This window comes from Epinephelus moara, chromosome 7, assembly GCF_006386435.1.
Source record: "Epinephelus moara isolate mb chromosome 7, YSFRI_EMoa_1.0, whole genome shotgun sequence".
NCBI classification, from domain to species: Eukaryota; Metazoa; Chordata; class Actinopteri; order Perciformes; family Serranidae; genus Epinephelus; species Epinephelus moara.
The window spans coordinates 12,563,845-12,590,793 of NC_065512.1; the positions used below are offsets into that span (position 1 = coordinate 12,563,845).

At 39.5% G+C, this 26,949-nt stretch overlaps 1 protein-coding gene across 1 annotated transcript in view; it reads right to left on the minus strand.

Annotated features, from left to right (window-relative positions):
* myo3b (myosin IIIB) overlaps nucleotides 1–26,949 on the minus strand; it is an 89,925-nt gene that overhangs the window by 58,767 nt on the left and 4,209 nt on the right. Inside the window, exons 3-13 of the mRNA XM_050048245.1 lie at nucleotides 22,517–22,700; nucleotides 20,194–20,214; nucleotides 19,368–19,502; nucleotides 17,087–17,191; nucleotides 16,721–16,820; nucleotides 15,995–16,071; nucleotides 14,604–14,749; nucleotides 8,123–8,188; nucleotides 4,711–4,866; nucleotides 961–1,045; nucleotides 751–867 (exon numbers count right to left, since the gene is read on the minus strand). Of these exons, the coding sequence (XP_049904202.1) occupies nucleotides 751–867; nucleotides 961–1,045; nucleotides 4,711–4,866; nucleotides 8,123–8,188; nucleotides 14,604–14,749; nucleotides 15,995–16,071; nucleotides 16,721–16,820; nucleotides 17,087–17,191; nucleotides 19,368–19,502; nucleotides 20,194–20,214; nucleotides 22,517–22,700 (1,192 nt within the window). The remainder of the gene's footprint in view (nucleotides 1–750; nucleotides 868–960; nucleotides 1,046–4,710; nucleotides 4,867–8,122; nucleotides 8,189–14,603; nucleotides 14,750–15,994; nucleotides 16,072–16,720; nucleotides 16,821–17,086; nucleotides 17,192–19,367; nucleotides 19,503–20,193; nucleotides 20,215–22,516; nucleotides 22,701–26,949) is intronic.

The window sequence follows — 26,949 nt, forward strand, 5'->3', positions numbered from 1 at the left end:
GTGGCTCCCTGCGGCTTTGACAGAAAATTATGTGGAAAGGAACAACCATTATATATATATATATATATATATATATATATATATATTTATATATATATATATATATATATATATATATTTATTTATTTTTTTAATTTTTATTTTAATTTTCATCTATTGTTGTGNAAATATATATATATATATATATATATTTATATATATATATATATATATATATATATATTTATTTATTTTTTTAATTTTTATTTTAATTTTCATCTATTGTTGTGTGCATAAAGTGATTCTTACACTCTTTAACTGTAAAAATGTGTAGCCTATACACTGATTTAAACAAATGTTTTAACAATTTGACATCTAAAATGTACATCATAGGTCTGGGCTGGCGCCTTTTCCACTAAAAACATTGCCAGCGATGACTACATGATTGTGACTCTGATTGTAAAGATTGCCGACCCCGGGGTCAACTATAGTGATTGTGATTGAAAATGGTATTTTTAACATCAGATTTTATGCCATATGTTTGTTGTTTTTCAGCTTGTATGCGGTTTTCAATATTTTGAATTAAATTGATAATTCATTAAGCAAAATAATATTAAAATAAAAATAAAAACCAAGCCCCACACATACAGTATAGTATATCCACCAGGGTGGGACCAGCGATATGACTGATGATCAATCATTTATCACCACTCTGATTCGCTGTGATTGGGAAACCACTGACAATATTTGTGTGACTGGTCCATAACCAACCTGGGGAGAGTAGATACTGAGATTCTGGAAAGGATTGAGAGCGATGAGGATGTCACCGACATAAGTGTACACCTGCAGCTCATCATACCTCTTCTGAAGATGGCTGATTATTGTCTCCTGAATAAAATAAGATAAAAAACACACATATTATCAAGAACAATGTGCCCTGGAGGGATCAATACACGATGAGATAAACATATTAAATCTTACCTCATCTAAGAACTCCAGGTTTACCAGATCATCATCGGGACAGCTCTCTATTAAGAGGGTTTTACGAGTATTGATCCGCTCATGCCTGTATGAAGCCAAGGACATGATAATGCCTCAGAAAGCTGTAAAGTGACCACCAAATGAGAAACAGTAGTTTGACTGGCTGGATGTGAGACCCAGGCACTTCCAAGGTTTGTGTGAAGCCTTTAAAGCTCTCCCAGGGGACACATCTCCCATTATCACAGGCTGTGATTGCACTTCATCTGCGTTTTGACCTATCACTCTCCAATGAGCCCCAGTGGGCAGAGGTCAACGCACAGCCAGCTGCCTCAGAGGGACTGTGGAAAACCTCGGGGGACACCAGAGAGTGTGTGAAAGAGAGCTAAAGAGAGCTGTGTCTGTGAGTGCCGACTGCTTTATGCGTGCAAATGCACAGTAGACTCCGAATGTGCAGTGGACTGAGACATTTCTATGACATTTAAATGGTAAGGTTGGTGATATTCTATATTTGTCATCAAATCCCATGAAAACCAACAGTGAACGGATGGCTGAGTAGCTAAAGTCTGATGTATTCCTGCATTAAAGAGCTTTATTATTGTCAAAAAAACACCAGTGAGTCACACAGTTGCACTCAGTATCATTACAATGAACATGGGCACTGTGGTTTATTACACGTCAGTCCTACATGTGTCGTCCTGCTGCTGTCAATACCCACCAGGACTGGGTTGCACCAGCTGTTTGTAAATCAAACGCTACATTTGTGGATAAAGTCCTTCCTACATTATAACTATTAGCTAGTTTCAAATGATTTAGACTTAAATGATGTGCGCATTTGATGCTAGAAAACATTTGTCAGTTAGCTTATCTAAATAGGAAGTCACAAACTGAAGCACCACTGCCAAAAATAAAAGTTTAAGAAGATATTTCTTGTCATATAATGAAGTTGACTGAATCCTTTATAAATGTGTGTGTGACTTTATTTTGTTCAAACATGTATAAATGCAGAATTATGTTTCTGGTTAACTCGTATTTAGTCGGTGTAGAATGAGTGGGAAACAGTAAATCATGCTAACGTAACCAAAGCGCTTAGTCATTCAAACTAACGTTAACTTAAATAGCGTAACATATTTTAATTTGAGTTATATTGTATTGTTTCAGTTTTATGTATTTATTAAACAGCATTTTGCGAGTGTTGGGCCAGATATGTTGACTATATTTCCTATTATCCATTTTACATAGCAAGCTAACGGTAGTTTTGACGGTTAACGTTAGCTCAGCTACATGATATGCAACAGTTACACTTAGCATTACTGGGTTTGGATATTTATTGACAACTAATCTCTAATCTCTCCTAACAACTAGTTTGTGTTGTGTAGCCTCTTTTAGTTTAGTTTAGTTTAGTTAAGTTAATTCAATTTATGACATTAATCATTTATAGAAATTAAAACATGATTGAACCAGATTTAGCGAAATGCTAATTTCCATCTGTAGTCCTACACACAACAAGTAGACATAATAAATAAGAATAAAATTCAAGGTGCAATGCAGACTACAGTAAATCCATATGCCTAACATAATAGAAGCAGTATGTACATACTGCACAATACAAAATACTACATAAAAATTACAGTAGCTACCGAGTAAAGTGACCAGGTTACCAGTGCAGGTGCCTTACATAATGAAAACAGAAAGTACACACTGAATGGTACAGAATACAATATGAAATGCACATTAACTACCTTATAAAATGCATGGAAAAAATGCAATATGAAGTACACTCACTATATTTTTCAGTGACCAAGTTAAGTTAAATTTGGTGATGTCTAAACCTCCACTTATGAACTAAGCTAACTTAAGTAGAGTGGGTACAACAAGTTCCTGAGCACCAGCTGTGTATCAGTCCTCTGCTGAAACAAATGCACTGTTTACTGCTTTATAGAGCTGAATATAATTATCATTTTCATTGTCGATAAATCTGTAGATCATTTCTGTGATTAATCGATTAGTTGTTTTGTCTATAAAATAGTCATAGACAGTTGAGGAAAAATACTTATCAGTGTTTCCCAAAGCTCACAGTGACGTCCTCAAATGTCTTGTTTTGGCCACAACCCAAAAGTATTGAGTTTACTGTCATAAAGGAGCAAAGAAAATATTTTAAACTTATTAATTGATCATCAAATTAGTTGGTGATTAATTTAATAGTTGACAACTATTCAATAAATGTTGCAGCTCTTCTCCTTTTTGAATAACGTTAGCTAAAAATGACAGTGCCCACCTGTTTAGTTGCTTTAAAAAATTAAGCTACATATTTGTTTGTTAGGATTTATGTCTTTGGTAGGTATGACAGTGCTTGAGGATGAATGTCACAGAGTCGGGAAGTCCGAAAGTAGTAAAAGACAGCCTTAGCAAACTGTTTTTGTTTTCTTTAATTATGACATTTGTTGACAATTCAGACAAAACCTTGTCTTTTACATTGAAGCTTTTGAAAAGCATCCAAACTTCTCGAACCTCCAAACAGCAAAAACAATAAGAAATCTAATTCACAGGATGTATCTATATTCTATTATAATAAATAATCAATCATAGCATGAATAACAATATTCAAGCTGCAGGTTAGGAATTGTTTCCTCCTCTGCCCTGTATTCATTTTCTATTCTGAATATAGTGTAAATTCAACACTGCAGCAATAAAGTCAAAAGCTCGATATGTGGTCCCCCTATAGTGAATACTCGTCATCGTGTCCCTTTGGTGAAGGACTTGAGACCTCTAGCCTCTACCTCTCTCCTGCTTTGAAGTGAATCACACGATTCCACCTACGGCAGCTACTTTTAAGTTCTCTATGTCTTTATTCTTATCTGGAGTCATTGTGTGCTGATCTGTGGCATGAGAGACTAAACCAGGCGAGCCCAGTTCTCGCCCTACAAGCTCCTAATCCCATTATCCACTTTCACTGTGGACAGGAATTCAGGATCAGGCTCAGGCACCGACTGCACACTCTCGGGAGTAAACAGAGCTGGCACAACATCAAGACTCTCAGTCAAGGGCAGGTTCAGCGAACTCCTTTATAATGAAGATTAAGCATTGCCAAAGTCAGTATTTCTCCAGTAAATAACGGGGGACTCTCTGCTCTGTCATTCGCTGCCATGAGAGTGTCTGGGTGAACTATTCATCATCACACATTTTAGGATAAAAGCTCATCAAATCCCTCTCTCTGTCTTGAATATATTTATTTATCAAGGAACATGTACAGTAGCTGCTATTATAATCTGTAAAGAAAATAACCAGAATTACATCATTCAAAATCGAGCAAAAAGAAGGCAGCACAGTTGAAATGTCACTTATTTCACAAAGTAAATCAATCTTGAACAGAGTATTTACTCCATCATTGGTTTAATCACACGGGTGGGGAAGTACTTTGTACTAAAGACTCCCCATCAGATGGTTGCTACATCCACTGGCCTAAATGGCATTTATTAATCTCAGGTTAGTCAGCACAATCACTCCCTCTGAATTAGTCACACTCCCCTAACTTCTCTTTAATCACATACTGTAATGTCCATTACTGGGGCTCATCATCATTGCTGAGTGTAAGAAGATGAGACCCTGCCCCCTACTGGACAGAAAGAGTATCACTACCACTCAGTTAGTGCCCATCTGCTGCAACAGACAGCACGATATGAAGAACCAGCTTTGCCATTGCAGTGTATTATTTCTTGTGCAGTGTTATAATGTCAAATCAAAGGGACTTACTTGGTTTTGGTTTTGCAGCCCAGTTCTTGCTGCTCCTGGATGAGAGCGGCTAACTGATGTCGGAGTGCCACATCTTTGCCGTGGGCCTGCTTGATGAAGGGATGCTCCAGGAGGTGGGTCACGGATGGACGTGCTTCAAAATCCTTTATCAGACACCTTATAAATCACAAAAACATAAGAAGCTCTGAGCACTGTCAGACACATAAAGGCTCTAATATTATCTATCCTCTTTCCACTTCAAAATCAGAGAGAATTAAGCAGCTGAGGAGGAACCGTGCGATCACCTGAACATTGTAGAAATCTGTTTTCGTCTGGACCAGCTCTGACAGACGCTCGCACCCAGCAGGGAGCTCTGTGTGTTTTTAACTCTGGGGTCACTAATCTGTCGTTGTCCGTCTGAGCACCACATGGTCACTATCACCATGGCCCCCGAGTCCAAACAAGCCCCGCTATGGCACAGCAATGAGTCCTATCTGCAATGTGCAGTGTTTGCCAATAGGTGAAGTCACTTTGTGAGACTGGCCCGTGGCTACAATTCAGCATCAGTTAACTGCTGATTCAAATGGTTGCAAAATATTGACTGTTTGGCTCCAGACACCCAGGGGAACAAAACTGGCTTTAATTTCTGACAGTTTTGATAAATTAAAAAGCTTGAAATCCCCGACTAAACTTAATGATGCATCCATCAGCAATCCACAGTTGTACAGTTAAATCATTTGGTCAGCTAAAGACTTTAAATGTGAATGTATGTGTAAACACCAACAATTGCAGGCAGAGGCGAGATAGGAGAAAAACACCAATCTAATTCCTTCTACCTAATCTACACTGGAATTCTGTTTCTTTTATCAGTTTGTTCAGCTCTGAAAGTTAATTCCATGAATTCATTAGCGTCAGGACATTAAGCAGAGGTTGCTGCTATTAGCAAGGCTGTGCTGCCGGGATGCTGAACGGCGGGCCACTTTGTCACAGAAGTCAGCTCTCTGGCTGCACAAGTGCAGACACTGGTGATGGATTTATTATCCCGAAAACATCCCCGCCCACCTCACACACACACACACACACACACACACACACACACACACACACACACACACACACACACACACAGGCGTGACAAGGCTGAAAAGGCTTCACAAACAGCCTGCAAAGCTTGATAACATTGTCCAGCCTCCCCACATTGAACTCTGCTGGGCTTTGTTCAGGGAGATTATTCCTGATATGATATCACACAATCCATTAACACAGATTACAGAGCTGCAGTCCAAAAAGTATCCAATGAAAAATTGCAATTACACTTGTAAAAAGTACAAAAACTAATATCATTACAGTGTGTGTTGGCTGTTTTAAGGGGTAATACGCCTTGACTCTGTCCTGACCAATCAATAACTCAAGTGACACACACACACAAAAAAAGCCACCAGACCTTCAAGGCAGATGGTCTGTTTGTTTTTTCAATTACTCCTTTTCAGCTAATGCATTTCAGTGTAAGTCCACAACATAAATGTTAGCTGGAAACCATGTCCACCCACACAAATAATTCTCCACACAAATTGAATTTTATTTTCTCATTATGGCTCAGACTCACACACCTCTGCGCCGTGGATATTAAGGTTGTATATTCTGAGCAACCATTACAAGCCACCCCTGACATTATTAGCTTTGCACAGTGGAGGAAATGATAAGTTATCTGGGCCTCAGATAGAACTGATAACTCAGGTGAATTAGTTTGTTCCTCTGTGGCAGATTTACACAAATGAAAGTCAATGAACAGAAAGACAAGAGGGTTGATAGAATCTGGCTATAAAATATCAATTTCAATTCCCTCCATGTTAACATGCACATTCCCGCCTGCTAACAATGTACTAAAGCTAAAGTTCAGCTGTTCTGATTAAAAAAAAATCTCCATGTATGTTTTATCATTTCATTCCGCACATACAGTTTTAATTGGCTTAAGAGGAGCTGGTCAAATCCATCGCACCAAGAAAGTAATGTGAACGTTTATCATCTTAAGTTGTGTTAACAGCAGTAACAGCGGGTGTTCAACACACACATTTAACTGTCTTGCAATCAGATTTAATGAATGAAACTCTTCTCAAATAATAAAAATAATATTGCCAGTCAGGAGAACCAGGTTGTCACTAGTTTCATCACAATACGATATTATATCCATTATTTAGACATTATGATATTTGCCGATGTCATTAAGTGTGCCATAATGTGATTTAGATTTGATTCAATTCAGAGGCCTGTCATCAATATGAGACGTTATCAGTAAATATCCTCATTGTCTTCTTCTTGGCTGCCAACCATTGCCTGCCTGGTGCTAGGTCGCTAGCACTGTTTGAATGTTTAGGAAGATGTGCCATGGGAATTTCAAAATAAAGGCGTATCTTAAAGATGACAATATGTAGTGGTTTTCACTTTGCATCGATGATACTGGATCGATCATGGAATCGATATATCAATCCAGATCAATGTATCGTTAAACCCCTGGTCAACACTGTATCAAACACACCGTCATTTAACATATTTTGTGTTACCACATATCACACGTAATTGACCGTGATGATACTGACATGTTTGTGTTATTAATAGCGACATGGTGTACATTAATGCTCAAATGTAGGTGGATACACCAAAATGAATTTCAGTGCAGCACACTGCAGCAATAAATGACTTACAGGCGGCATTTTTATGTGCATTTGATGTTAACTTTCCTTTTCTTTCCTGTTAGTTACACTGTATGATCTCTGTGTTTTTAAATTACTAACCCAAGCCTGTTTTCATATTAACATTATGACTAGTCTATGTGTGAGTGTGTGCATTTATATATGTAATATTGTGTGTCTTCTTTTCTGCTATTGTGTGTTTTACTGACTTGCAAAGTGTACACAGACGCTCAGTTGAAGTTGGAGTTTAATATACTTTTAATATCCTGCCCCTGACACATATTTTTGGCGATTTCCATCACTGTAATTTTGTATTTACAGGCACATTCACAACAGCTAACTTAGATTTTCCCCATGAACACACAGCATGGTGAAAGATGGTATTACTGTACATTGTGCTGTATATACAAATGCAGACCTTTACCCCTACCCAAGCCCAAAACCATCCCACTCTACCCCAACATTTGCACCAAACATATCTTATACATATCATATAATTATTGACCAAACCATAGTCTTAATTAGCTAAATATGGGGGACTTTTAACAAAAAAGTGTATTAATGATGAATAAATGAATAAATACATTTAAGTACTGTTATTCTGAAATATCAGACTCTGCCTGATCTCATACAGTATTGGTTGGGCTCTTTTTGGAACATTGAGTGTTGTTGTGGCTTTAACAACCAGTTTTGGAAAATAAATGAGGACAAAGGTTGACAGGTTGAAGTGAGAGGACACTTACTGGCCGATGAAATGGCAAAAACTTCTGCACCACTGCTCTGGATTTCGTAATGTTGGGGAGGGATTTCTGAAACAAAATCACACATACAAAAGTCATTATGGAAACAAACAAACAAAAAAAACCAATGAGTTCATTAAATGCGCTGAAAAGACATCATGATCATCGCTGAAAATTAAAGACTTTTTGAGCCCGTCTCCAGAGTTAGCCGACAAATGATCGCTGGCAGGCAGAGTGTGACCGTCAGACTCAAGAGTTTTTGGTCCGAGGACGAGCTGGTTGGGGTCCAGGTCTGTGGCAGCCACAGAAAAAGTGACAAATGATAACCGCTCCTCCACTGTCTGGCAGCAAGCATCTGCCATTGGGAGCCTAAAGTTATGGGAGCTAGTTATACCTCTGTCAGCAGCATTTACGGAGGCCATCTATAATGAGGCTAACACTTTTCAAGTGCGCACGATGACAGGAGGCAGGTCTGTATGAGGAGCCAAGGCTGGACGGGCCTGAGTACAGTCATCTTCACAGCGAGCTGCGAGTCTGACAGCTGGAGGCTGAGCCTTTTGTCACTGTCAGGCAAACAGTGACAGACCTGCTCGAGACATTTATTAACCGTATTAATTAGTTTGCACGTGTTGTTTCACAAAGCTGACAGACAGGTAAATATGAAATCTCAAGCGTAAAATGAAAAACACTTGAATCTGGTTCATTTTGTTTATCGTAAACAAACCAGAGATAGATGCAACTACACATTAAACGACAACATACTTAACATCTTTTTTTCTCTTTTTTTTGGAAGGGAGGAGAGGATGTTGGGGTACAAAATCTGTCATTTTCCACAGCACTAAGTTAGTCGAGTCTTTGATAAGGATTCAGACAGGCAATCCTTTCCAAAGTGCAGATCAAAGCCAGTAACTGACTGCTTCAATGCAACCTCTAATATGAGCCTGAAGACACGTTCTCGCCTTGATGTTGTACCATACTGCTTATACATTAGAAAGTCAATATAGCAGCGCACTGCTGATAACACTGTCAAGTGCTCTCATTGTGCTTAGCAAATTCAGGCAGTTTTTTCTTTCAGTATTTGTGAGAGTGCTGGCTCATATTGTAAACACAAGTGGCTTATTCAAATCTAGGTCCAGGCAGAGCGTGTACTGTCAGACGTTCCTCAGAGTGGATTGAGGCGAAATCACAGAGGTGTCAACAGCACTTGACGGCTGTAACTAAGCCATGAAGGGAGACAAAAATCAGGCCAATGCAATATTTGAATACTTCATACAGAATTTATAAATCCACCATTTCCCATATGTAGTAAAACATTGTTATTTTTCATTCAAGAAATCCCTCAGTGTGACACTTTGCCCTGTAAAGGTTTTGAATCATTATAATTACCATCATTGAGATATAAAAATCTGCTTCTTTGCCAGATCTCCACAGTTCAAGTCCACTATACCAGGCACATATAAATGACCTTATATAACCTTGTTGGTGCAGTTGGGAAGTTTTACTGATGACATTTGGGGAGAATAAGAGAGGAGCAGTGATGTGCTTCAAATCTTACAAATAAATCAATCTGCGCTAAAGATTTATAATAACTGGGGAAAGATTCATGTATTCCCTTGGTTGTGGGCCTGTTTTTCAGCACACAGAGAGAATTAGTGCCTTAAAGCAGAAACACAGTGGCCTCTACACAGGCTTAAAAGAGAATGACTACAAGGGTCTAAAGTAAAGACTTATTCAGCAAATGGACCACCCGCTTAAAATTTCAGCTCATCCATCACTGCAGACAGCGCACCGGCACTTCTTTGCGCATACATGCATGAACACGTAGAACTACGGCTACATTTATCATGTCTTTGGCGGCCACATCGGCAAATGCTGCAATCCTGGACACCACACAGAGCAGTAAAATAACATCATCACAGACGGAGATGTTGAAGCTTTTACTCACGATTGGAAAATCATCCAACCAGCCAATAATCTCTTGTCAGAGGTCAAGACTGCACCAGATTCTGATAAGGCGATATCTGTGACATTAAAGGGACACTGCACCCACAAAGTGATCATTTGTGTATCAATTATTCACCTTGTGTTACGCTGAATTCATGAAGAAAAGTCTGTTTTTCATGAATGCCTCAATAGTGAACAAAGAATCCAAAAACGAAGAAAATTCTTGATGAACTGAAGTAAATGGGGTCCACGTTAAACAACAGCCTAACACAACTCCTACAATGTATTACCCAAGTCTCACTTATCCAGTCACATGCTCAGTGCTTTCCAAACATATGCATTTTGCAAAAACTTAATGCAAAAGCAGAGTTCAAATGCATGCACTTGCCCACACAACTTCAATGAACACAGGGTGAGTAACTGATATACAGATAATCAGTGTGGGTGAAGTATTCCTTTAAGGTGTATGATTACTTCAGACATTTCATACATAAAATTGAAATGAAGAAAACGAAAATCATGCCAATCTTTGCAAAAAGATGACAGATTTTCACAATAAAATGTGCTGAGAGAAACACTGACAGACTTCACACAGTTTCCACATCAGCATTATTTCTGACATTCTTGTGTAACAGACTGAAATGCTGACAAGTTATTGATTGGAATCATCCAGTGGCGCTGCCAAGAGGTGGCCAGGGGGGCCATAGCCACCCTGATACAATCGCTGGCCCCACTCCGTTTATTTAATTGAAACTAATTGGAGGAGTCTGTGTGGCAGCCCTTAACTTTTATATTGAAATAGTTTTTAACTAGCCTATATACTGCAACAGCATAATAGCATTTCTGAAATTCTGTTGCGGCTCCTCGTTTTGGTGTGCCACCTCAAGATTTTCAGTGGCCCCATCTGGCTATCCCTTTGTAAACATCCCAGGGGACGCCATTGTATCATCCAGATGTTGATGAATAAAGAATTTCTAAAGGATCCACAAATACATGTGAGGCAAATGCACACTAATCCGCAATTATTAGCCATGTTAGCATCATCGCTCTAGATCTGATCAGTCCACAACAAAATATTTTAAAAAATATTGGACAGATTGCCAAGAAATGGTTGTAGACATTTATTGTCCCCAGTAGATGAATCCTATTGATTTTTATGATCCCCGGACTATCCCCTGTTGACAATTGTCGTCTTGAGTGAAATGATTTAAAAGGTATTGACTGGATTGTCATGAAATTCAGTACAGATCATGAACTGGGATAATTTTGGGCACTTTTTAACTTTTCATTTAGTACCATCATCAAAAAATCTAATTTGTGGGGCGTCGGTGGCTTAGTGGTAGAGCAGGCGCCCCATGTACAAGGCTGTTGCCGCAGTGGCCCGGGTTCGACTCCAGCCTGTGGCCCTTTGCTGCATGTCACTCCCTCTCTCTCTCCCTCCCCCCTTCACGCTTGTCTGTCCTATCAAATAAAGGCTTAAAAATGCCCAAAAAAAATCTTAAAAAAAAAAAAAAAAAATCTAATTTATTCAATACTTTGGTTACTTTGGTAAAAATGATGCCAGCTAAACATCAGCATGTTAGCATTGTCATTGTAGGCATGTTAGCATGCTGACATATTTACGTTAGCCTCAGGGCTGCTAGCATGGCTTTTGTTGATGAAAATAAAATAGTTTTGAACAGTTTTTGCTAGGAGAGGATGTAAATATACATGTCAAGCCAATGCAAAGACAATAAATCTGCAATATCATATATCGACATAGTTCAGTAATTAATGGATTTAATGACTTTAGCTCACTCTGAATTTGATTTTTTTTACTTCTTAGAAAGATTCTGTGTCAGGAACACCAGAAAGTCATATCATATCGTTCACCCTTGGCTGTTCTGCTCCACAAATTTTAACTCAGGCTTTGTCCATGAAGAGCTGTCTCTTACCAGCACACTGGTCTGGATTTCTCTCCCTGAGCCTCATGATTTGATTAGCCCTCTGTGTTGTCTCTGACAAGCCATCATTTATTTCTGTCTTCTATCTCGTTTGTTCTGGCCTCTGCTCGGACAGATACACGTACTGTTAAATATGTGGCTAACATCGACGGGGATCTGGACGAATAAACACAACCTTGGACGTCTTTGCCAATCGCCTCTAACCTTTACAACAACATCTTACACACACTTTGGTGTGACTTTACATGGACACTCTTGCCCTCAACAGCACAGAGGGCACTGGTACAAGTAATTAACCTTCCCGCATATTAAATATCACAGACCATCTTCATCTTGAGTATCTATAATTAATTTTGCAGTTGATGATTTTACAACTTTACCCTCTGACATGCTCCATTACCTTCATTTATGGTCACCATGGACATCACCTATCTGTCATACGCAGTGCAACACACTGAATTACTTTAACTTCTAACAAAAAGCAAATTCACAAAATCCTTGGATTCAGCTTAGAATTCCAAAAAATAGTAGAATCATAGACCTGGGGTTTAAACATCAGCAGTATGTCACAGCTCATCAAGTGTTAGATATTTCTGAAGCACAAACAGACCATGCACCAAGGTGACCCTAATTCATGGAGCTCATCAGCGTCCCCTCTGACAAATATCACAGCTCTGCTTATCGTTTATAGCCTGCTGGAACGAGAGGCATTTCCACCTGTGCAGGTTTCCCTTAGCACAACCAACAGTGTGACATAATGGCTGCTAGCCTATGCAGTCAAAGTGGGGATAGCACCATGTGTTTATTTGGTCCTCACCCAGAGCCATTAAATCTTTAGCTTGGGAGCGACTGTCCAGTAAAACCTTACAGAGGTTTGCAGGAAAAGAACAAAAGGAAAGAAGAAGAACAGCATCATAAAAAGGTCAAGTAGTGCCATGACAGAGGGCTGACCACACGCTGCTTGAACATATAAGAAAATGTATAACATAAATCACAAGTGGGGTGAATTTGTCTTGTATATGTTTACTATCCAGATGTGTTTGAGAGAGGATGAATGATACAAACAAGATTAACTACATGACAGTGAACCCTTCAGAGCCTGAAAACACATTACTGTGTGCAACTGTAAAATACCAGAATGATGAAAATGCTTATTGCATGTTTTAGTGCTTGTATGGTTTCATAAAACATGTACTACCCAAGGACAATACTTCAGAAAAGGGGCTCCTGTGGTAATGGTTTTGTAAGGTATTAGGAAGCGGGGGGAAAAAAACGAGAACTTCGCAATGATCAAAACCTGTGCAGATGAATCTCTCTGATTTCATCATGAATCATTCTCGCCGCCACTAAAAGCCCAAAGGTGAAACACATTTCCCTATTTAAAAAGTAATTCATACGGGAGTCATAATTTACCCCACGTTTTCTTCGTCATTTTGTCTGCAGTGATGGGAAAATATATTTGAGATAAATGACATGTTAACAGAATCATTTCATGGTTCAACACATCTGCTGTGATTTATATCACAACCGCTGAGCCTTTAAAGCCGTGATTCATACCAAAAGGGCAAAATATCTATTTTGATTGGGAAAAGAGACAGAGGAGTGTCAGTTAAAGATATATGTCCAATTCTATCAACATCCTAGTTATCCCCAAAGTCAAAGACTCTTAGAGATCTGCGGTAATGAAATAGGATTGGACATTGACATGAGAAATGCATATGCCCCCTCTGATTATGGCTGCTGTTTGATAAGGAAACATGCTCGCTACTTGACAGGAACTACTCATCCAGTTTCAGGTTGCTCTTTTAAAATTTTCCCTAACATACAACCCCTGAGCTACTCCACCAAAAAAGGTGACGTGTTTTATGAGGTGCACATCTGAGAAATAACCTAATTCTGAATTAGCTGCATTCACTTCACCGACCCGTCGCTGCTCTTGTAATTATTTTCAATTCTGGTTGAATTTGGTGCTGATGAAAATGCTGCGTTAGCTCCATAATTCCTGCCACGCAAGCCATCCGTGTTCCTCCTCTGGCTTGGCAGGGAGGAGATAACATTGTGACGGGGAGGAGGTGACAGCCTCATCTCAATGTGAATGGAGCTAATCACCAATGCAAATTGCAATCAGAAGGGCATATCTCTACCTAACTGAGAGATAATTGCGCGATTGTGCTGATAACAAAAGGTCAACCGCGTGTAGCCACTAAGCTCTCAAATGATCATCAGACACACACCGTCTCCAGCAGTGAATATTTTTACAGATTGAATCACTGCATTAATTTTAAGGCCAAACACTGCTACATTTTTGATGATGGAGATTTTAAACACTGATTATTCAGCAGATGCTGCCTTTCAGATAGCAAACATGAAAATGCAATGGCAACAAGAAACAAGGATCAAACCAAAAAATATCCAGTGTAGCTCTTCATTTCCCAAATTTCAATTGTCAAGACAGCCACTGTTATTTTTTTTTTCATCACCTCTGCTGTCACATTCAGTTTGCCATTGTCCTCCTGACATAATGGAGAGCTGTATTTGAGCGTCCTTGTGTGGGCAGCCTCCAGCAGTGTGGTAGGAGCGCCCTCTAGTGGACTCACCGCGGGATCTTGAAGAGGGCTTTAACTGGATGCATCTCAGCCAGTGGGGGATCTCCGTCTGCCAGCTCGATGGCCGTGATGCCGAGCGACCACACATCACAGCGGGCGTCGTAGGAGTAGTCGTACTGCTGTTCACAGGCGATGACCTGGCAACACGACACAACAGTGATCATCTGAACAACTCATTTGGATTGTCAATGACCCCTAAAATCCATCCTTTCCTCAAAACACATAAAGGAATCTGCCCAAGAGGTCACCTTTACCAGAACATTGTGTCAAATTCTTAAAATAAAGCACTTTATTAATATCACCTTGGAGAAATTGGGTGATAATTTAAAGAAAATTATATTCAAAAGGATCATAAATTTTACCTCCTTATTATAGCACTCTCTTTCTTGCTGCCTAAAATCTGGCAAAGGTACAAAACATCTATATTTATGGACTATTCAAACACTGAAAGGTAGGTCACTTCAGTTACCGGTGGTACGGGCCTCTCTTTTCCACAGTCAATAATTATAACTGACACTACATTTTACAGCTGAGTTTATTCTAATTGCCCCTGAGGTCCCTCCCTACCAGCCCAATCACCACACCTCATTTCTGCCAAAGAGTAAGCCGAGGGGCCTCAGACTCCCAGCTATTAACCTTGAGGCAACCTCAAGAGCTGTGCCCATGGAGGGGAATACACAATGACACAGGGGAGAGTTGCACAGAAATAACTGAGCCTCCCTCCCTCTCTCTCTTTGAGGCATGTACAAGAGACTTTGCTCATTTAAAATTAGAGCTGTTCTAATACCATTATTCCCACTAATACTGATCCTAATACCTGAATTTGTACAGCAGCCAATACAAATAAACAAATAAATAAATTAACAGCTGTGTATTTCAGGTCAAGTATGTGGAATGATTTCTATCATTGTTGTATGACATAGGACTATAAGACTGCCACTCCTCAAAATGCCTTTTACTGGTGGGACTTTCCAGTGTAAAATGTTGCTAAACTGCTGACGTGTTGCTAACATACACTATATACTGGAAATAGATTCTGTTTTGCCGCTCTGAAACAGTAGCTGCCAGTGGCTGCACAGCGCAACTTGCTGTGTAGGCTACTGTTTTAGTGCAGTGACGAAGAATTGATGTCTGGGACAACTGCTGTTTTATCCAGGTGTAAAACTACTGTAAAGTTTATTAATAAATCATGTGGTATTGGATTGGTGCGTAGATTCAATTCAGCATTTTAGGTAGTAAAAGAGGTACTTCCAATACTACTATCAGTATCCAAACAATGTTTTTTAAATGTTCAGTTAGGCACAAAACATGTGCTGTTTCACTGCTGTCTTATTACATATAAACATGTTTGTGTGTGTGTTTACTGAAGCGTCGACTCTGACCTCAGGAGCCATCCAAAATGGAGTCCCGACAGATGTGTTCCTCCGCAATCGTGCACTGGTCAGTTGAGCTGAAACACCTACAATGACAAAAATAACATTTAACCACTCCTTATAGTTATTAAAATGTAGATATTAGTATGTTTATCAGTGTGAATTTGCAAAGAATAAAAACACAATTTATGACAGAGACTGAATGTTTGAATTAATCAATAAGTCCTAGCATATAATTTAGTGTGGCAACCTGCCAAGCAGTAATAATAATGGCCTATAATCATTTCAAATTATGTAGGACAGATTTTTATCAGCATGAGTCCACTTCATCTCCATGACACAGAGGACATAAACATGCCTAGGGGTGACTCAAAGTCATTTGCCATAACAGCTTTCTTTTAATATGCAAAGGATCAAATAATGCAATTTAAATGAGCAATAATAGCCTTGGGTTAAGGCTACGGTCCATGAAATAAAAATATGTTATGGTGAGCAAGGGACTAAAGTGTGGTGCACATAAAATGATTTATCCTGTGCTTGTGCTCGGCTTCACAAACAACGCTGCATGGATGTGCTGCTGACACTTCCCATAGATCAGTCAAACACCAAAAAATGCCTCATTTATCTGACAACAGAGAAAAGATAAAGCTGAGAGACATTTCTCAGACCTTGATGCATTTGTCTCTTTCCAGCAGTCCCTGAATTGGCTAAATTGCCTCTTTCAAAGACCATTACCAAAGTCAACCAGTTTGACTCCTCCCTCAGTTGTCAGGAGGATGTTGTTGCCTTTGACGTCACGATGGATAATCCGGTTGTTGTGCAAATGCTGGAGACCCTTTTAAGTTAGAGGACAGAAAACACAAGGTGTTCAGCATGAATCACCATCACATAATTAGTCATTAGTATAAATTAGAATATAATGCATCAAAAGGTTATGCCGCACAAACTATATAAAAGAACTCCCACAGCTGTTCAGAAGGAGAGACATTCATTACCGCCTGCCACACTTCCCCGGCTGAAAATAAATCCTCAGCGCACTCTCTGCATGTTTGCATCCCACCTCCTCCCTAACATTAGCAGCATTGCAGTGGGCCATCTTACCAAGAGGGCACTGTATAAGATGTATGAGATAACGGGCTCCTGTAGACGCTGGCCTCGCATGAGCAGGCCTTTGATGAGTTCTGTGACAGAGCCGCCATTGCACAGCTGGAAGGGAGACAGAGAAACTCCAGTGACTCGTCCATCACTCAACACTCTAGATTATGATTCATGTGGAGAGCTAGCCCACACACACAAGTCAGAGGAAGCAATGCAGCATCACATGGCCCCATGATAGCATCACCATTCATGTAGGTGGGTTGTTGTGAAAAACCGAGGCACATTTTATAACAAAAAGGGTTTCAGACAGACATATTGAACTCACAGACACAAAAATGCAGCATTTTGTCAAGAAGGTACTCTGTAGAGTTGTCTTATAAACAAATACAGTTATGTTTACGTTAAGGTTTTTTTTTTTTTTTTCGATAGATTTTTAAAATATTTTGCATAAGCCAGCTAGCACATAGCTCGCTTTCTTGGTGAATGTCAAATAGCTCCAGCCCTTTAGACATGACCAGTCTTAGAGATAAATGCCAGGCCTAGCTAGTAAATGATAAAATGAGGAAAAATATCCCAAATCATTTGCTTACTCTCCTGGGAATTTTTATTTTCACCTGTTTTGTCTTCTTCCTTGTTTGTTTGTTACAACTTTCATGCACTACACATTTGCACTACTGCTCTCTGCAGATGCTAAAATGTATTGCATTACTCACGTTCTCGTGCATGTACTAGCTGACCCCAAGATAAAAACAAAACAGGAACATGCTCATTAAAATATTTTGTTTCTCTTAGTTAGCTGAGCACAAAGACTGGAACAGCTCGCCTGGCTCCATACAAAAGTTCATCATCACCCTTTTTACATTTAAGTTTTTTTTTATGGCTTAGATAAACAAGATATAAAGTGTTTATTAATGAGCTTTAGAGGTGAACAGAGCCCAGGCCCCCAGGAAAGCCAGCGAAACTTGCGTCCAATTTTTCCTTGTGGCCACTTGCAGTATTGCAGGGGGAAATTCCCTTGAGGCTCAAGAACATTTTCCCCACAGACCACCATTAAAAGAGACGTCTGTAAAACTGCTGACAGGATATACAAGGTCAGTTATGACTCTTTCTATTATGAATTTTTGATTCATGGGGGTTTTGTTTTTATAAAACTTTCCTCAAGCCAAGATTTCAAAATCTGTGACGTCATCACAATTGGGGTTGCCCCCTGATAGTCGAACCAAACGTTAGTCGACCAGAAAGGTCATTAGTCGTCAGCAAGATTTCATTGGTCGCTTAGTCACAGAAACCTTGTCAAAATAAATCAAAACCTATATGACTGGACCATGTGGGAATTTTATTTGACAGGACAGACACAGGAAGTGGCCACGCTCAGCAGTCAGATAGTAGTCACAATAATTTCCAGGGCTGGTACCTGCAGTTATTCCACAGGCTAGTTAATAACATGTCGGACAGGAAATCCAAAGTGTGGGATCATTTTGAGAAGGTGAAGGACGAACCCAAGGTGATATGTCAACTCATCTTCATTGGTCGACTACAAACATGAAATATCATCTGAAACATGGAAGTAGCTACATGCCCATTAGCCACTTAGCACAATCATTACTGCTTTGCCGACAGCGTCATTAACAGGCGGCTCGCTCAGTGTGTGATGTGCACTTGTAGATAAAATATAGGCCTATATTAATGAAGGTTCATTAGTACGCTTTTGTATTTCTCTGTAATGTAGCACAGTGTTAACAATGTTACTGATACTATTCTCTCTCAGACCTTGAACTCAAACCATTGTGTTGCCCTGCCCAAAATATATAATTTAATAATTAAATTAATATCGTAAACATGTGGGTGACTAGTCGACTAATGGCCCTAAATGACGACTACTGGTCGACTAGGAAAATTCTCAGTCGAGGGCAGCCCTAATCACAATGTTAAGTCTATGAGCCCAGCAGGAACTGGTCAGAGGGAGAAGCACTACTGCCCATACTCAGTGGGCCACATATTGTGGAAGCAAACCCAGAGGCTGGAATCTTTTTGATCTAGCTAGTTATTATTATGCATCTATGATAGCGCCGAGGCTCGCCCCTGTTTCCAGTCTCTGTGCTAAGCTAAACTACCCAACTGTTGGCTGCATCTTCATATTTAGTGTGAGGGGTATCAATCTTCTCATCCAACTCTCAGTAAGAAATCAAGGAGTATTTACCTTTTAAATTAAATATAAAACTATAAGCACTGGCACACTGTTAACATTAAGCTGCTACACTGTCAGACACTAAGAGGAGCTCACCTCAAGGACCAGCCAAAGTTGTCCACCTGATAAGTTGTCTGACTTGTAGAACATGCCGTAAAACTTCACCACATTGGGGTGGTTGGACAGGGACCTCAAAATGTTGTACTCTGCTTCGATCTCCTCGTCCACATCCTTTGAACAGCAACAGAAAAAAGGCAAAGTTGGAACACAGAAAAGACATTTTAACGAGATTAAATACAATAAAAATAGCATTTATGTCTACAAGTGTGAGGTTGGGTTTCATTTTGAAACAGAACACCGAGTTATAGGTAACTATAATTAGACTGCTAAAGATAGGGTTATAAAGTCAGTAACAAAGAAAGGGATGGGCCCAGGTGCTAAACTATTTCTGGAAGTGCTTTTCTATCAAAGTAAATCTCAGAGGAAGAGAAGAGCGGCAGTCAGAGAGGCAGAATTTCTCTTCCTGGATGTCTGAGTGATAGTGTCAGCACAGTCTAATCAGGGAGAGGGATGAGAGAGGAGGCAGCTTCATCTTCATGGCCATCAGGGAGGCATCATGGTGGATAGCTCTGCCAGGATGGGGATTGTTCCATTGACACAATCACAGGCACGCCTCAGACCAAGTCTCACTAGCACAATACGGTGCCAATGCAGAGGCTACAGCGGTCTTATCACACAGACAAATGGACGGATATACAGAGAGGATAAAGCCAGTGCAGCCGCTACACTTTCTGGTAAGGGTGTGTTAGACTTAACATGACAGGAAATAAATGAAAAGGGGAGACGTTGATATATATCACTGGAGCAAGTACATGTACAACTGCATCAAGATGGAGAGGAGGAAAAAGTACTGGCAACTTACTCTGTTTGAGTGGCTCGCATGCTGAGACAAGTCACATAGTTATAAAGAAAAACACAATGGTTTTAGTCTTTGCTTTTTTCTTTCTGTCACAATATTATGAGTTCTTGCAGTCATGAAAAAAACTGTCAAAATTAATGGTTATGGGGAACTCTACAGTGGGGAGGCACACGGAGTGATGTTAGATAAGTGTTATTTAATTTAGGCAGCAAATCAGTGCGCACTTAGTCTAACAGCTGTCCATCAAGTTCCAATTAAATGAACTACAAAGCAGTTAAGCAGTTTTATCATTACATATTATTATAATATTTATTCATAAAGACTAAGTTGGCTGAGTGTATATGCTAAGTCATAAAGAGAAGAGAATATTAGACAATAAACAAGGTAAGGTCTAATTTAAAGCAGTTACAGTTGAGTAAATGAGACTAGTCTTTAAGTTACAAAGAGGTGTTAAGTTTTTTTGTTTTTTTTTGTCTCTCTTAAAATCTTGTGTTTCCTTGTCTTAGATGTAGTTAATTTTACATGTGCAGTCATGTCACATGCAGCTAGAATTCAGTTATGCAGCTAAATGAGGGAGACACAACATAGAGGCACGACAATAATACACCTTAAATGAAATCAGTGGTTCCCAACCTGGAGGTCAGGACCTCGTGAGGTAAGGAGTCACGAGTTAAACCCATTTTTAACATGACAATTAACAAGGAAAGCAGGAAACCAGACTAGCAGTCTAGTGCCATGCAAGCAACCCTGTAAAGCCGTACTAATACTTAGCAGTGCTTTAAAATAAATGCAAACGTCACCATGCTAACATGCTTTTCATGACAATGCCCATATGCTAATGTTTTAGCAACAGGGCTGGGCAATATTTTGATATTCTATCAATGTGTCATGATATGAGACAGGATATTATCTTAGATTTTGGATATTGTAATATTGTAAGTGTTGTTATTTCCTGGTTTTAAAGGCTGCATTACTGTAAAGTCATGTATATTTTTTTTGTGATTTTACTCTGGCTTCATATGAGCAGACGAAAACCGCTTGTTGCTAGGCTAATTTATACAATGTAAAATAGCATAGGCTTGTGCTAGTAACGTTAGCATGTGACATTTCTTTGGAAAATGTGTTTAGTATAAGACAGTTTTTTTTGTCAGTGAATCTTGTGAAGTGTAATAGAGTCGAATTTTGTAACGTTACCTTTGTTAAATGTTGCTGTTGTCCCTGGCTTCATATGAGAAGAGGAAAAGTTTGCCAGGTGCTAGGCTAATTATACAAAGTAAAATGCCATAGGCTTGTGCTAATAACGTTAGCATGTTGTATTTGTGGGGAAAATGTGTCCAGATAAAGACAAGTGCTTTTACTGTGAATGCTGCGAGTTATAGTGAAGCCGATTTGTGTAGTTGTAATTGAAATTGTCCCTAGTAAGGTGTAACTGCAGGGTGACACAGACACACCACTGCACAAGTATAAATGCTCACAACGGCGTAGGCTACACGTAGGGTCTGCCGCATAAGTATACATTTAGAAATTATTATTTATCAATAATCTTATTGTGTAAATATTTTGTAAAAGCAGCAGTAGTGAACCCTACAATATCGTCACAATATCAACATTGAGGGATTTGGGCATAACTATCACAATATTTATTTTTCTCCACATCGCCCAGCCCTATTTTGCAGGTATAATGTCTACCACCTCTTAGTTTAGCATGTTAGCATGTTACCATTTACTAACGAGCACTAAAGCACAGATGAGGTGTATGGTTGCTCGATGAAAAATCAGAGGGTCACCAAAGTCATAGGATTCATCCTCTGAACATTGTGGATATCTAAATCCATGGCAAAGATTTTAGGTCTGGGCCAAAGTGATGGACCGGCCTACCTACCATTACCATAGGGTCACACCACGAGCATGGCTACAAAATGTTTGCTAAACAAACTTCTATTCAGTTCACATTCCTCTGCTCTTTGCTTTAGCTGTTTGGGTCTTAACCCATACAACCCTTGATGATGGTCTGCAAGTACTTTTAATTAAAGGGGCGACAAGCCAGAAAGGTTGGAAACCACTGCATTAAATGACTGAGCGAATGTGTTACTGGACACTCTGACTGATTATATTACTACTTTTGGATTAATACTTTATATAATGAAGCCTGGCAGGTTCTGTAGCATCTATAGAGCCAGCGTGAGTTAGCTCAAACAGCTTGTGAGGTCTGAAACGTAATGGTTATTATACAATGCAGCCTGATTATGCAACTGAAAACAGACGACATGCAGCAGCCACAGCGGTTCTGAATTCTGCAAAAGGTTCCACAGTAAACATGACTTACATTGATCGGGTCCAGGACTTTCACTGCTGCCTGACTCCCATCCTTCTTGTTGGTCACTCTGTAGACTTTGCCATATGTTCCTTTACCAATGGTCTCCACTATATCCCAGTTACCTGATGGATCGCCCAGGTTCTCCATGCCAATCATGCTGGACTTGTAAGGATACAGTCCATACAGTGACCTCCTAGAAGATGAGCACAATCACAGATGAAATATCTCTTCAAAATAAAGACAAAGACAAAATAGAAAAATAATTCCTGATTAAAATACCTTTGCAGTGGAGCAAAAACTTAATAGAAATTGAGAAAGATGTTTATCCTTTTCTAATACCTCATACTTCCTCCTACAAAAATAAAGCTTCTTATGAATAACTCAACAGTTTAGCCTCAACAGACTTTTACACTGTCACAGCAGGACAGAAAAACACATTGTCTCCCAGTCAGCGTCACACAGAAGCAAGTCATTAAAATGAAAAAGTACAACTGTGTAAAGCTGTGTATGTATAGCACAGAGCAGTACATTTATTCCCAAGGGCCCTCTCATTCAGCTCAGTGAAACGACTACATTCGCCAAGGGAGCCACTTAACGGGTCTAAAGCAGGAGAAATCAGAGCAAAAACAAAGCTGTAGGTGGAGATGACGGTACTCTACTTACATGGCGAGTGTTATTTTCTTCTGACTCATCGGGGCTGAGAAAAATTACAACTAAAGAGTCTCTTGTGTTCATAATATAACAGCACCAGTAGCAACAGCAATTGCTTCCTCAAGAGGACGGGCAACAAGTGGCATCTCTCAGAGACACTGAATTAGCCCTCTCCACGGGGGCCTTGTCACTGCACACTAAGAAGTGCAATCTCCTCAAGATCAATTGGATTGGACAGAGATTAACTTGACCAGTGCCGTCCTGAATGAGCAGTGAACCAGCACCACTGTTTCACAAAATGATCATTGTGTAAAGTGTTTTATAAAGTGATTATTACAAGGTTAGAAGGACTAATGATCAACAGTGACGCAAAAAGCCTGATATAAATCATCCTTTAGGGCCACAAGTGATGTTTCTGTGATCAAATACAGCACGTAGAGACCAACGATGCAAAGCATTAAGTGTCAAAACAGCTGAGACAGAACAACATGATGGATTAGGAACTGATAGTGCCATGTTGGGATACATGCATCCTATTTTTTTTCAAAGTGACACATATTCCAGATTAGCATGATGGAGAGGAATGGCTGTGTACGATCTCACGAGCGCTCCACTTGTCATAAACGTGTTATGCATCACTGTGTGACCCTGAGGGAGGGAAGTCGAGATCAGCAGATTGATGTGGAAAAACGTGAATGATGTTTAACCCTCAGAAGCCGTGGCAACTCGCACGTGAGGACAGATTTATGAAATGTTGTGCATGCAGGTTGAGCAATGGCATCCGGGTAGATATTAGATGGATATGCAGTTAGTCTGTGGGGACGTTCAAATGTGCAGCACTGATATCCTTCACGGTGTCCTTCAAGGAGACATAGCTCAGTAGCAGAAGCCATAGTTAAATATTAAAATAATTATTACACAAGACAACACTTTACTACAAGTATGGTTTCATCTTTCCTAAACTCATCACTGTATCTTGTATGCTCGGGTTGGCTGGCTCTATTTTAATTGGCATTCTCAGCTATTCTTGGGCTACTTCCAGCATATTTATGTGTGTACATTAAGCAAAAAATCAAAAATGGCTGCTCTATGTTCACAGAACATGTTTTTATTGTCTGTACTAAGGGTATGTACAGAGTTTGGCAAGCAAGCATTTATGTATGCAGCTCCTTATATGTGTAATCTTCTGCAGAAGGACTTCAAGTTGCACTCTTTGGTTCCTCTCAGCCATTTCAAAGCACTGTTGCAGGATTTTTGTACACAGTCGTTTATACGCCAATGTCACAGTGTGTCTTAGCTGTTCTTTGTAATTGTGTAGTTGCCCTTTCTGTGTCTTTATGGTTCACTTCTAGTATATATTAACACACTTTTTGACTTCTGACTGTGTTTTTTTATTCTGTATTTTGTTCTATGTTGTCTGTCTCAGCCAGGACACTCTTGAAAAAGAGATTTTTAATCTCAAGAGGTTTTTCTGGTTAAATAAATAAAAAATCTTCAGTCTCATAATCCATCATTGATTGTTTTGTAGCTAATCAGCTATCTTAAACGGTCAGTGCATAATGCATCACGCCTGCCTCATTAATCAGCAACATCCAGACCTGTTTACTTGCCGTCGTTCTGTTTTGTAACATGTGTCTGCATCCACAGCGTACTTCGAACGCATCCCCAGTCACCTTTTGCCAAGACACCTTCACTAACATTTAAAGCAGACAGCTCATATTCCTCTACAGCGGCTTTTTGTCTCTAATGACCGGCTGCATCAGATACCTGCTCTAAAATATCTACTTTTCCTGTGACTCACAAACAGACGTTTAGGCCTCAGATGTGCAGCTGCAGATCAGTGAGACTGTTTTATGTGAATTAGTGGCTAATGTCTATTACTGTGCAAGCATCTTTTTCTGCAAAGCTTTTAAAACAGTAGGAAGTACAAGCTGTTAAAGCAAAACACAACAACTAGACTTTTTTGTCTTGTCTCTGTCTTGATTGTGCATCAGTGACGCAGGATTTTAGGTCACACAGCACACATAATTTCACCAACTGCTCACACATCAGTCATAAAAAAGACATTTACTTCCTAGTGAGAGTCTGCAACCATCACACACAAAGACCCAAAGTGTTCATCTACTCTTCTCAGTCTATTCGTTATTCAAAATACTTCAAAGATCAACACAGCTAAGATCATAAAGCCAAGAGTCACACATACCTGTTTCTGAGAAAGTGTTTGTCTCTCCCTCACACCAAAACGCTCCAGTCTAATTCATGCTAATCTAAAGGGATTAATAATTCACCAGTAATCTGCAACCTGATCTGCAGCACTGTTAAATATTCAGGTGGCAGATGTATCCACTCATAAAGGCGGCTGTTATGAAGCATCTCAGGTTGCACACAGGTTACCAGGAAGTTTGTGATAGTTGCTACGTCACATGACTGCTGTGTGTCTCCCCCCTCTGTACATAATGTTCTGAACTGTCAACACCCAGCTGTTTCTACTTCATCTGACAGTCATATTAGTTTCTTGTAAACTAGTGACAACAATATAATAAGCATCATTGCAACCTATAGTGTGTTGTGGCAGAAGGATCCCCCTCAGCTGAAGACAATCTGTCCATAAAGTCCAATATAAGTCCAGAACTCAAATGTTAAGACTCACTGTAAGAAACTATAATAGTCTGGTGTCATTAACAATATATCTGTATCCACAAAACAGAGCCTCCATGCTGAGTGACAGTCACTAAAAACAAGATGTTATTCCACCTGAAAAACTGTGACACTGGATGTTGCTGTTGCTAAGTTTAAAGCCCCGGGGATTTTATGAAGTGGAGGATAGTCACACCAGCTGGAAAGAGCTTTAGTGTTGCAGAACTTGCTCCTGGAAAAGCTTAAACTTTTTGAACGTGTTCTACACTGGATGTTCCCAGACTGTTTCTATCATGTCCCCCTATGGAGGCCAAAAGGATTTCAAGCCGTCTCACCCCAACTGCCTCCTTGGCACATAAATATTTTATTAACTTTTGACAATGCTGGGGAAACTAGTAGCAAAATGAGTCAAGGTGAATTTAAAGGTACACTGTGCAGGATTTTGATATAAATTAATAGAAAAGTAATCCCTCTCAATTATCACTTATGACCCACAACATGCGTGTGGTGGTGTATTAATCTGCAGAGACTCTGCCTGTTTCTTATTTTCTCCTTATTTTTGCCGTGGTCAGGATGTTCCAGTGCACAGCACACAGGTGAGGTCAGGACTTTATGAAAAGGTAGCAACAGGGTGCCAGACAGTATAAACAGACACAGCGCCACAAGAAATGCATTTATAGCAAGGCAAAATGCCAAGCAGCAAAGCTTGGTCTGAAACGAGAGTGAATCTGCGGTTGGCTTACACTTTCAGTTTTGCTGGCAATACTGTTCACAAACAGTGGCCAAAAATTCCTGCATTATATACCTTGAATTGAAATAGCATTACCAAGAACACGGACAGCATGTTTCTTGTTAAGCATCAGTGTTAGGGCTGCACTATATCTCTATTTTTCAATCATTATCATGATGTCTTTGAGTTAGCTGAAAGAGAACATCAGTAAAAAACTGCACTTTCAAATGTAAATATCATTCTCTTTTTTTTATAGGTTCCTTTTGTGTTCAGTTCAATGTTCAATTTGTTGGGATAATTTGCTTATATTATTTAAAATCAACAAGCAATTTGTTGTATTTTAGCAGTATAGTGCAAGCTGCAGGCAGAACTGAGTACACTTTAATATCTGTCTGTGTCTTATAAGTAATGTGGTTATCATAAC